Source organism: Sphaerodactylus townsendi, linkage group LG09 (genome assembly GCF_021028975.2).
Source record: "Sphaerodactylus townsendi isolate TG3544 linkage group LG09, MPM_Stown_v2.3, whole genome shotgun sequence".
In the NCBI taxonomy this organism is placed as follows: domain Eukaryota; kingdom Metazoa; phylum Chordata; class Lepidosauria; order Squamata; family Sphaerodactylidae; genus Sphaerodactylus; species Sphaerodactylus townsendi.
The window spans coordinates 63,528,553-63,541,228 of NC_059433.1; the positions used below are offsets into that span (position 1 = coordinate 63,528,553).

At 47.8% G+C, this 12,676-nt stretch overlaps 1 protein-coding gene across 1 annotated transcript in view; it reads right to left on the reverse strand.

Annotated features, from left to right (window-relative positions):
• The window catches only part of LOC125439453 (adhesion G protein-coupled receptor B1-like), a 218,845-nt gene that overhangs the window by 7,174 nt on the left and 198,995 nt on the right, over positions 1–12,676 (reverse strand). The window contains exons 4-6 of the mRNA XM_048508556.1: positions 9,819–9,926; positions 3,512–3,676; positions 1,682–1,846 (exon numbers count right to left, since the gene is read on the reverse strand). Of these exons, the coding sequence (XP_048364513.1) occupies positions 1,682–1,846; positions 3,512–3,676; positions 9,819–9,926 (438 nt within the window). The remainder of the gene's footprint in view (positions 1–1,681; positions 1,847–3,511; positions 3,677–9,818; positions 9,927–12,676) is intronic.

Genomic DNA, 12,676 nt, shown 5'->3' on the forward strand with positions numbered 1-12,676 from the left:
CTTTTATAGCAAGCGATTGTTCTCCACTAGCCCTGCCGCACACCGAACACTGCATTCTGCCTGCAACGGTGTGCTGTCATTGTTTGCGGGTGTAAATCCCAGAAGCAATAACAGAGGGGACCGGCAAGACGCTCGGGAGCTGAATCGCTGCCGCTGTGTTCTTTTTTTGCGCTCCTCGCAAAATTCGGCATTTGTCTGGGTTGCAGATTACCTTTGTACTCACCAGTGCAAATGTGTTAAACCAAATTGGAGATTGGGGGGGGCAACAATGGGGTTTCTCCCTTTCGATTGCAGCAGTGGCGTAGGAGGTTAAGAGCTCGTGTATCTAATCTGGAGGAACCGGGTTTGATTCCCTGCTCTGCCGCCAAAGCTGTGGAGGCTTATCTGGGGAATTCAGATTAGCCTGTACACTCCCACACACGCCAGCTGGGTGACCTTGGGCTAGTCACAGCTTCTCGGAGCTCTCTCAGCCCCACCCAGCTCACAGGGTGTTTGTTGTGAGGGGGGAAGGGCAAGGAGATTTTAAGCCCCTTTGAGTCTCCTACAGGAGAGAAAGGGAGGATACAAATCCAAACTCTTCTTCCTCTTCTTCTTTTATTTGGAGAACACATTTGTCAAATCCCTCCCACAATCTGTAATATGTCAGTCTCAGTGCTGAGGTAAGGTTCAGTCTTCCCCTCCCCAATTTCTCTGCATCTGTATCCCAGAAGACCCACCATCATTGGTCCCTAAGTTAATGCACTCTTTAAGAACCAGTGTGGTGCAGTGGATAAGAGCAGGTGGGTTCTAATCTGGAGAACCGGGTTTGATTCCCCACTCCTCCACCTGAGTGGCAGAGGTTTATCTGGTAAACCAGATGTGTTTCCACACTCCTACATTCCTGCTGGGTGACATTGGGCTAGGCACAGTTCTCTCCTAACTTTCTCAGCCTCACCTAACCCACCAGGTATCTGTTGTGGGGAGAGGAAGGGAAAGGAACTTGTCAGCCACCTTGAGTTTCCTTACAGGAGACAAGGGAGGGGTATAAATCCATACTCCTCCTCCTCCTTTTCTTCTGCTTCTTCTTCTATTTCTTTGATTCTTCTTCTTAAACCCTGATCTTCTTATAATGGCTCAGAGTGGCATTCATTGTAGTCCCATTCTCATTTGGCCCTTACAATGTTGAATTGACCTGGGGTGAGTGGGTGACCCAAGGGCTCATTCCGCACATGCAAAATAATGCACTTTCAAACTGCTTTCAGTGCTCTTTGAGGCTGTGTGGAATAGCAAAATCCACTTGCAAACAGTTGTGAAAGTGGTTTGAAAATGCATTATTTTGTGTGTGTGGAAGGGGCCAGGGTCCCCTGAAGAGCTTGAAAACCAATAGAAGAAGAAGAGTCGCTAGCATCTCCATTGAAAGGATCTTGGGAACAGGGGGAGACATTTTTTTCTCTTTCAGGACCATGGAGAGCTCCTGTCCATCGGAGAAGGCAAGTACGAGCTGGATGGACCCCAACTACAAGCAAGGAAACTTCAGATTTATAGAACTTAACTGGCTAGTAACTTCAGGAATTAATTGTATTGAGAATGTCAGGTGTAATTTCCCAAAATTAAAAACAAATTGGCATGGGTTATCACCTGGGGAAAAAAAAAACAGATTACCCACTGGGGAACCAGCGGGAAAGTTTCGTTGCCAACTTACCGGGGCAAAGGGCGATGTTGCAGAATTTGGTTTGTTTCTCAGGTCCTTCGCATGGATTGCCGCCGAACTGAGGGGGCTTGCAGGTGCGGGTGCGGTCCCTGTACCCTCGCCCGCACGTCGAAGAACAGAGGCTCCACGGGGACCACTCGTCCCACGTCCCGTGGACTGAAAGCAAAGGACAGAAAGTCAACGGCCTTTCCAGAGGACAGCATAACCGGCGTCCGCTTTGCCTTCTCTTGAACGGGATGGAGCAGACAGAGGGAAACGGGAACGATCTAACGATAATCATAACAGCCACCGGTTACGATGGGAACAAAACATTGACCTCCGGACTGACGGCCACAAGAGCAGTCGTGCTAACGTCTCTCCCTTCCCATCGTCAGACACACAGACATGGAATCACCCAAACATGCAGGCCTGACAGAATCTTTGGGAAATATTCAGCTGCGGTTGTGTTGGTTTTCCAAGACAAAGGGGTTGCTGAGGTTCGGGAAACAGGTCTACTACATTCATGTTCAGATTAAAAATTATTTTTCTGAATGACAGACAAGTAAACATATTGCGCTAGCTTTGAAGTGCTCATCTGACAGTATTGGGAAGATCTCCAGTGGCCAATTGATTGCTTGGGCGGTTGTCACAGTGCCCTTGAGCACCACTTTGGGGAACCCCTGGTTTAAGCGAACTGTAAACAACTCTGAGGATGCTCGTCGGAGGAAAATTTGCTGGTGGTCCCTGGCCCTAAAGATATCCGGCTGGCCAATATGAGAGCCAGGGCCTTTACAGCGTTGGCCCCTACCTGGTGGAACAGGCTCCCCAGGGAAATCAGGGCCCTGCAGGACTTGAACTGTTTCCGCAGGGCCTATAAAACAGAACTGTTCCACCAGACTTTTACATCTAGCCAGCCAGGTCTAAATCTAAACTGAATGCCATTGCTAACGGCCCAAGTGGGTTAGGTTGTCGCCATCTTTTGGAACTGTTGTTATGTCGCTCTTATGCTGTTTATGCTTTTTTTATCGTTGTGATTTATGTTGTTTATATTTATTGCTGTTCACCGAACTGAGGCCCTATGGAGAAGGGCGGGTCACGAAACGAAAGATAAAAATAAAAATAAATAAATAAAGTTCAAAATTGGTGTTTGGAATATGCTGCCACAGGAGGTGGTGATGGCCACTCACCTGGGCAGGTTTTAAAAGGGCTTGGACAGATTGATGGAGGAGAAGTCGATCTATGGCTACCAATCTTGATCCTCCTTGATCTCAGATTGTTCGGGAGCAGCAGCAGCCGCAGAAGGCCATTGCTTTCACATACTACCTGTGAGCTCCCAAAGGCACCTGGTGGGCCACTGTGAGTAGCAGAGTGCTGGACTAGATGGACTCTGGTCTGATCCAGCAGGCTAGTTCTTATGTTCTTATGATCCTCTTTGATCTGAGATTGCAAATGCCTTAACAGTCCAGGTGCTCGGGAGCAACAGCCGCAGAAGGCCATTGCTTTCACATCCTGCACGTGAGCTCCCAAAGGCACCTGGTGGGCCACTGCGAGTAGCAGAGAGCTGGACTAGATGGACTCTGGTCTGATCCAGCTGGCTCGTTCTTATGTTCTTATGTTCTTAAAATTGGCCAGTAAACAGAGTAATTATTTCCAGAAGCCAGAAAAAATTCTTCGTAGCAAGAGAAACGGGACATATCTTTTTAAGGCCCCCGAGCTGCAGATTGCCTCTTGGCCGTGGAATCCGGTTTACCTTCGATGTAGGGTTTTGAAACATAGGTAATGCCCAGCCCCCCTGTTGTGGTGTTCAAGGATGAGGGGGGAACGGGGAGGGGAGATCGTCACCTGGACAGACTGCGGAATTGTTGCATTGCCGCTGCTCCCGGAGGGGCCCGCTGCATTGGGTGCTGTAGGAATACGAGACACAGAATCTGGTCCTAGTCTGCCAGCCCTCCCCGCAGGTGGTCGAACACATGCTCCAGGGGGACCACTCCTCAGCAGCCGGATCACCTGTCGGGGTTCAGAAGGGACGAAGCTGCCTTACACGGAGCTGACGAAGCCTAACCAATTCCGAGCAGCTCTCCAAAGTCTCTGGCCCAGATCCCAGGGAGCCTTGCGTACCAAGATCCTGCGACACGGAGCTGGCGGAGATTGAATCTGGGCTGGTCTATGTGCAACTGCGAAGCATGGCTTGGGACACTTTGGCCCCTTCTGCACAAGCAGAATAATGCACTTTCAATCCACTTTCAATGCACGTTGAAGCTGGATTTTAGAAGAAGAAGAACAGGAGGAGGAGGAGGAGGAGGAGGAGGAAGAAGAAGAAGAAGAAGAAGGAGAAGAAGGAGAAGGAGAAGGAGAAGGAGAAGGAGGAGGAGGAGGAGGAGGAGGAGGAGGAGGAGGAGTTTGGATTTATATCCCCCCTTTCTCTCCTGCAGGAGACTCAAAGGGGCTTACAATCTCCTTGCCCTTCCCCCCTCACAACAAACACCCTGTGAGGTAGGTGGGGCTGAGAGAGCTCCGAAAAGCTGTGCCTAGCCCAAGGTCACCCAGCTGGCGTATGTGGGAGTGTACAGGCTAATCTGAATTCCCCAGATAAGCCTCCACAGCTCAGGCAGCAGAGCAGGGAATCGAACCCGGTTCCTCCAGATTAGATACACATGCTCTTAACCTCCTACGCCACTGCTGCTCCTGTGTGGAACAGCAAAATCCACTTCCAAACAATTGTAAAAGTTGATTGAAAGGGCATTATTCTGCATGTGCGGAAGGGGCCCCAGTCATGGCCCCTCCCCTGGAGTTAAGAGAACTACTGATGCTTAATAAACTGCATCACCCCTTCGATGACTTTGATGTTTTTTTCTTCGCCACCACCCACCCCTGTCCTTGAACTGCGCATTAAACGGAGAGGCCGGGCTCATGTTCTGGATAACGTTGGGCACTATATTTAAGACAGTCCAAATTATATACCACTTAAATGCTAAAGACCTAAATTATGCACCACTTAAATGCTAAAGATCTAGGTATTGCCAGCTGTGCAGTTCCTTTGGCCTGGTCTCAAGAATCATTAGAGTGAACGGTATTCATTGATTAGGTTTTTATGCCATCCTCTCCCCAAGGAGCTGAGGATGACATGTATGGTAATGGATCCTTCCGACTTCCTTCCCATAAATCTGTGAGGCAGATCTACAAAAAAAGGCATGAAGGGCAAGCACTGAAATTGTGCCCCCCCCCCCAAATCCGTCAGGTCTTCCCCATCTTGGAAGACCAGCTCTCCGGCAGCCTCATCTACCCATGGTTGAAAACCATGCTAAATCTCTGGAGACCTGGTCTACCTGCCATTTAGATGAGCTGGTAGACTTCCATTGCTTTTTCATGGTGGGTAGACCAGCCCTCCAAGGGGCAGCAGTGACGTCCTGCTTTGTAAAGGGGTGGTCTGGCCACCCCTAGAATAATAGCCCCTAGGGCTCATGCCCTGGCTTATCCCACCCTAAATACACTAGTGTTATGAGAGAGATGAGGCTGGGAGGAGGAGGAGGAGGAGGAGGAGGAGGAGGAGGAGGAGTTTGGATTCATATCCCACTTTTCTCTCCTGTAAGGAGTCTCAAAGCAGGTTAGAAGTCCATTCTGCACAGCACAAACAAGACTTCGGGAGGACATCTTAAAAAGAGGTGACTTCTTAATTTCACTCCACACACCCAAAAGGAGACGTCCTGGGGACGTCTTTAGAAAAGCCACCTCTCAGTTGTTTTCTGAACAGCCCAGGCGTCAGAGGAAGGAAGTTTTCTTGCACAACCAGAAAACTCTTGGTCAGTTCCGCTCTCCACTTGTATCTGGCATTTTGCATGCTGCAGAAGGGATTCACGCTGCCTCCTTTTGCTGAAGGTGGCCCCAAGAGGTTTGTTCTGCAGTTTCTGATCTTGGGCGCCTTTAAAAAAAAGTGGAGGAGCTGTACTTGAAGATACACATATGAGAATCTTAACTGCTCAGAGGACTCCCAATGAAAAGCGTTGGGACTGCGGAGGCCAGGTCTACCGTCCATTGAGACGCATGCCTTCCATGTTTTTAAGTGGGAGTCCACCAAGCAGCTAAGTTTCTCAAATGCGTGTCTGCGTATATATTGCCAAAATCGGCAAAAAGAACTGAGTGCAACTATTTACTTTTGGGGATGAAAAGACACCCAGGATCGGATCCTGCTGAGCAAACGTGCTGGGGTTTCCATCATCCAAAAAAGGGCCAGACAGTTTAGATATTTTGGCAGTGGGTGTCTATGTTTCGGATGTGAACAATGCACATAGACACAAAATACACACAGACGTGACTAATGGGGACAGCATAGATATTCTGTATTCCTTTCTTGGAATTCCACACGGAAACGTGACTTCCCAAGGCCGGCTACCATCTTAACAGCAATGGCATCATTCACAGTATTACACAAGACACTGGTAAGAAAAGAAACACAAATTACGTCCTTCTGCAAAGAAAACCGTAACAAAGGTTTGGGAAATACACAAACTAATAAAGCAATTAAAAGCAGTTGATCAAGTTTTATTTTGTACAAAGTTAAATATATATATATATTTCCCACCATGAATAGCTTTTCCCTCCCTTTGGACATCACAAAGGATCTACTTTTTCCAGTAACATATAAAATTGATTACTTGGGCAGAATCTATTGGTAAAAAAATATTTATTTGGACCAATGGGATTATCTATGGAGTAAGAATTTGAAATTTTCTAAAAATATAAATCTCAGAGAAAATATTTTTAAAAATGTTTGATTGGTGGCATCTTTGCCCAAGTAAGCTTGCCAAAGTGTACCCAAATAGGTCCAATCTGTGTTGGAGGTGCTCGAAAGAGAAAAGGAATTATGGCCATACGTGGTGGAACTGCAAAAAAAATTGAACAATTTTGGATCAACATTCATGAGACAGTTCAGGAGGTCTTGGGTTACTCATTTCAGCTAAAAAAGGAAACATTTCTGTTAAGTCTCAAAGGCGGATCCCCCATGGGCCAAAACCAGTGGTGTGAAAACAGTGTGAAAACCGTTTTAAACCATTTTACACCATTTTCAAACCGTTTTCACACTGGTGTTTTTGGGGTTTTTTTGGCCCATGTGGAATCCACCTCAGACTCTGAAATTAAGACTGAACATAGGAAAGAGATTACATTAAATTCAGGCTGGCCAAATTCAGGCCGCTGTATTCCCAGTTCTCTGGTATATATTCTCATCTGAACTTCTGTGAGAATGAATTTAGGCGCTCTTTTTAACAATATTCATTGACTCAAATTCATTCATTTCCAACAGGAAAACGGGTCTTGTCTGTCTTCTGCCACAGTTCCAGTTCACACATTACATGTATTATGTGTACACTGAAAGACACAATGCAAGAGTGGGAGCATATTTAGGCATGTAGGGTTGGGTTGCCGCTCCCTTCCCCCTCATATATACACAGCCACAAACCCAGGTTTGATGCCGTGTAATGTGTGAAAAGGATCATATCGGTGGACTCACCCATACCTTCAATCGATCAGGGGAAGATAGCTCCTAATATCCTCGTTTGCAACCGGCATTTCCTTCTGACTGAGAACCGGGAGCAACTCGGCCACTTCCTGGATTGTATACATTGCGCAACTATTATCTGGAGCACTTTCCTTATGAGAGGCTGCAGCGTTTGGGACTCTTTCGTTTGGAGAGGAGACGTCTGAGGGGGGATATGACTGAAGTCTATAAAATTATGCATGGGGTAGAAAATGTTGACAGAGAGAAATTTTTCTCTCTTTCTCACAATACTAGAACCAGGGGGCATTCATTGAAAATGCTGGGGGGAAGAATTAGGACTAATCAAAGGAAACACTTCTTCACACAACGTGTGATTGGTGTTTGGAATATGCTGCCACAGGAGGTGGTGATGGCCACTCACCTGGATAGCTTTAAAAAGGACAGATTTATGGAGAAGTCGATCTATGGCTCCCAATCTTGATCCTCTTTGATATGAGATTGCAAATGCCTTAGCAGACCAGGTGCTCAGGAGCAGCAGCAGCAGAAGGCCATTGCTTTCACCTCCTGCACGTGAGCTCCCAAAGGCACCTAGTGGGCCACTGCGAGTAGCAGAGTGCTGGACTAGATGGACTCTGGTCTGATCCCGCAGGCTTGTTCTTATGTTCTTATGTTCTTATCACATGACTGAGACCCCTTCTGCACATGCAGAATTATGTACTTTCCCTCCACTTCCACAACTGTTTGAAAGTGGATCTTGCTATTCCGCACAGTAAAATCCAGCTGCAAAATGCATTCAAAGTGGATTGAAAGTGCATTATTCTGCATGTGCGGAAGGGGCCTAAGCAATGGAGCTGCATTGTGTAAGCAAGCTACCACATTACTCTGTCTTTGGAAATCTTCCACTGGCTGGTTCAAGCCTGCAAGAAGGCCCTAAAATCTGCCATATCCCTTCAGGTGAATTTTTGTGTCTTGGTGCTAAAATACTGCGCTCCAAGGCGAACGTTCTGAGTTTTAACTGCTTAAAACAGTGATGGCAAACCTATGACACTCATGTCAAAAGTGACATGCCATGATATTCTGCAGGACGCACTAGTGTTCACTCTACCACCAGCTGTCCGGGCCCTGCGGGACCTTGGAGAGCTCCGCAGGGCCTGTAAGACCGAATTGTTCCGCCAGGCTGATGCGGACGGTGCTTCTGTCTCCCCCCACCCCCCACCCCCCGATTACAGGGGTCCTTAAAATCAACAAGACCCATTATTCCTTTATGGGGAGGGTCGTATATGGGTTTCGTGGGACGTGGTTTTAGAATGTAACTGTTTTTAAATTGTATGTTTGTTTTTATACGTAATATTTTATATTGTTCACTGCCCTGAGCCCTCCGGGGATAGGGCGGTATACTAAATCTAATGAATGAATGAATGAATGAATGAATGAATAAAAGCCAACCACAGCTTTTCTCCCTGTTTGAGTTTGAGTCATTGTTGTCATTGTTAGACTTTTTTTGTGTAATATAAAGCACCGCACATGATTGGACTGTTTTGTTTTTTAAAAATGAATATGTAAATGAATGTTTCTCTTTTGTTCAGGATGGGGGTGGAGGGATGATACACCAGCAGATTCAAATTAGGCGTTTTCCGAATTTTTGACACACCAAGCCCAAAAGGTGCACCATCGCTGGCTTGAAACATCCCATTTCCACACAGTTCTTGTACTCAAGATATACTGGAGTATGTTAACCAAGATATACTGGAGTATGTTAACCAAAATGATGTAAGCATACCTTGAACATTCTGGGGTATACAATTCACTCGTTTGGGTAAAAAGCAGACAAAAATCCTATTTCATAATCCCTAAATGGGGCTGAAAATAGACTCTGAGGAGGCTAGTCTGTCTTAAAAAGGACCATATGTGGTGGAACTGCAAAAAAAATTGAACAATTTTGGATCAATATTCATGAGACAATTCAGGAGATCTTGGGTTGCTCATTTCAGCTAAAAAAAGAAATGTTTCTGTTAAGTCTCAAAGGCGGATCCCTCATGGGCCAAAAACAGTGGTGTGAAAACAGTGTGAAAACCGTTTTAAACCATTTTACACCATTTTCAAACTGTTTTCACAGTGGGTTTTTTTTTTTTTGGCCCATGCGGAATTCACCTCAGACTCTGAAATTCTTAAAAAGGAAGATAAGCAAAATACTTGCCATTTCCCCTCTTAAAAACTTAACAGAGTGGAGGTATGCATTTCTACCAGTCAAATCATATCCCTACTCCAAAATCTGTGTCCCATTCAAGTGTAACTCATCTTCCCCCACATTTTTTTAAACAATGGGAGAGCCACAATCTTTGTTATGGGGTGTTGTTGTGTTTCTGGGCTGTATGGCCGTGTTATAGTAGCATTTTCTCCTGACGTTTCGCCTGCATCTGTGGCTGATCCAGGAGGATGTCAGGAGGATGTCAGGAGAAAATGCTACTGGAACACGGCCATACAGCCTGCAAACCCAACAACACCCCAGTGATTCCAGCCGTGAAAGCCTTCGACAATACAACCTCTGTTATGTTCAGTTTGACCCTGGCTGAATAAGATCTGAGCAATACATATCTAACACAGAGGCTTTGGTCCCCCCTTTCTGCCCCAGATAAATGTCAGATAACCTCTTACCTATTTGAGGAGCAGGGTAGCCGAATTGCTGTAGTTCATCCGCATCATCCCACTTACGGTTATCTGTGGACCTCAGCGATTGGCTTCGGGAATTGTAGTGTGCGTTGGCTAGGGAGAAAAAATGGCAGGGGAAGGTGAATAAGGCACCCGTTTACTCTGCAGGGTTTTTGTTTGTTTTTAACCAGAATGCTGCATTATGTCTTTCTGCATTGCAGGGGGTTTGACTTGATGGCCCTTGTGGTCTCTTCCAACTCTATGATTCTATATAAACTACAGTAGCAGAAGAAGAAGAATTTGGATTTATACCCCACCTTTCTCTCCTGTAAGGAGACACAGGGTGGCTTACAATCTCCTTTCCCTTCCCTCCCCATCACAACAAACACCCTATGAGGTGGATGGGGCTGAGAGAGTTCCGAAGAACTGTGACTAGCCCAAGGTCACCCAGCAGGAATGTAGGAGTGTGGAAACACATCTGGTTCGCCAGATAAGCCTCAGCCACTCAGGTGGAGGAGTGGGGAATCACACCCAGTTCTCCAGATTAGAATCCACCTGCTCTTAACCACAACACCACGCTGGCTCTCAAAACACAACAACGTAACAAGACAACAGTCTGGCAATATGGGGCATACATATGACATGGCTTTAAGCAACATTCAATGCTACACAGGTCATTTTAACAAAACCAAACAAGGCATCACCAGTCAGTTGCCTCATTTTGTAAACAAAGCAAAACAAAACCCACTTGGACCTACATCATCTGGCAAGAGGTGACCTGAAGGACTTCAGCCTGAGACCTTGAAGAGTGGCTGCCCGTCAGAGTAGGCAACACTGATCCAGGAGGACCAATGGTCTTATTTGGTTGAAGACAGCTTCATGTGCAAGTTCATGTGTGTGACTCTTGAAAGCATAGCCAGTAGCCCAAGGTGCTACTGGAGAAAAGTGCCAGTGCCCAATGAATATCCTTAGTTTATTGTCCCTCATCAAATCAGAAGAAGAGAAGAGCTTTGATTTATACCTCACTTTTCTCTCCTGTAAGGAGTCTCAGGGCAGCTGACAAACTCCTTTTCCCTTCCTCTCCCCACAACCAGAGGTGGGATCCAGCAGGTTCTCACAGGTTCCCGAGAGTAGGTTTCTAATTATTTGTGTATGCCGAGAGGGGGTTACTAAGTGGTGATTTTCCCACGTGATTTTTGCCTTAGTTACGCCCCTCCTCTCAGCAGTAGCGCACAGAACTTGAAGCAGTCTAGCAGGAGGTGCACCGGCATGCGTGGCAGCCTGCGCCTGCGTGCATTCGTTTCCCGCCCAAGGACCGGCGCAGTGGCTGCGTCCTTGCCACAGCCCCGCCCAGGAATGCCTGGCCCCCAGAATGCCTGGCCACGCCCCCATCATGCCCCGCCCAGCCCCATTGGCGCTACGCCACAGCTTGAATCCCACCACCATGGGAACCTGTTACTAAAATGTCTGGATCCCACCACTGCACACAACAGATAGCTTGTGAGAGGGGTGGGGCCAGAGATGGGATCCAAAAATTTTAATAACAGGTTCCGATGGTGGTGGGATTCAAGCAGCGGCGCCGCCGCACACACGCACCTCCAGGCCCTATTGGGCAGGGAGGTTGCTTTAGTAACCCCTTCTTGGAACTCAGAAAAAATTAGAACTGGTTAGATCCCACCTCTGGGTGGGGCTGAGAGAGTTTGGAGAGGACTGTGACTAGTCCACAGTCAACCAGCATGTGGAGGAGCAGGTCCAGTTCAAGTCCAGTTCACCAGATTAGAGTCCTCCTGCTCTTAACCACTTTACCACGCTTTCTCCCGATGCCATGGAAGGAGAGTAGAGGCGCCTCAACTCCCCTACAGAGCTCCTGTGCTTCCAGCACTAAACAGGTAAAAATTCAACAGGTTAATCTCGGGCTTAAAAAATATCTCTATGCTTTTTTGAGTAGAAGATGTCACCTGTATAGTAACTGGTGTTGGGTAAGGTGACCAGATTTTCAAGGTTTAGACACGGGACGTGCGCGCGTGCGCGCGCGCGGCTGCAGGAGCTCACTGCCTTTTGGGGCGCTCCCCATTTCCCTGCCCTGTGACAGGATGGGAAAAGGGGAGCGCCCCAGAAGGCAGTGTGGCAGCCTTCCAAAAATCGGGAGAATTAAACAACCCCGCGGGACGCGGGACAAATTGCTCAAAAGCGGGACTGTCCCGCCAAAAGTGGGACGTCTGGTCACCTTAGTGTGGGGGGAAGAGGTCAAGTGAGACGTCTTTTCCTCCCCTCTCCAAACATGCTGCCTCTGTAGAGAAGAGAGGTATTAAGATGTGTCTCTGTCCCTTTCCCGGCATCAGTTAAGCTTCCTGCAGAAGCCACAGGAATGAAGGCAAAAGATTTGTTCCTCTTGACCTACTTCAGTGCATACTTCCATTAGAGGGGATGGAGTTGGGGAATTACAGGCCTATAGCACCCCACATTGGAACACTGGGCCAGGGGGGAAAAAGTGAATTTTATGGCAAACAAGAATTTGAATCCAAGTCTCCCCATGCCGAGTCGAGCACTCTGCCCATTACACTACACTACCACTCTCTGCTCCAAGTTCTTTCTCAGCTGTGAACATTATGAGAAGAAGAAGGAGAAGGAGAAGAAGGAGAAGAAGGAGAAGAAGAAGAAGAAGAAGAAGAAGAAGAAGAAGAAGAAGAAGAAGAGGGGGGGGGGGGGGTGGAGGGGGGGGGGGGTGGGGGGGGGGGGGGGTGGGGGGGGGGGGGGGTGGGGGGGGGGGGGGGTGGGGGGGGGGGGGGGTGGGGGGGGGGGGGGGTGGGGGGGGGGGGGGGTGGGGGGGGGGGGGGGTGGGGGGGGGGGGGGGTGGGGGGGGG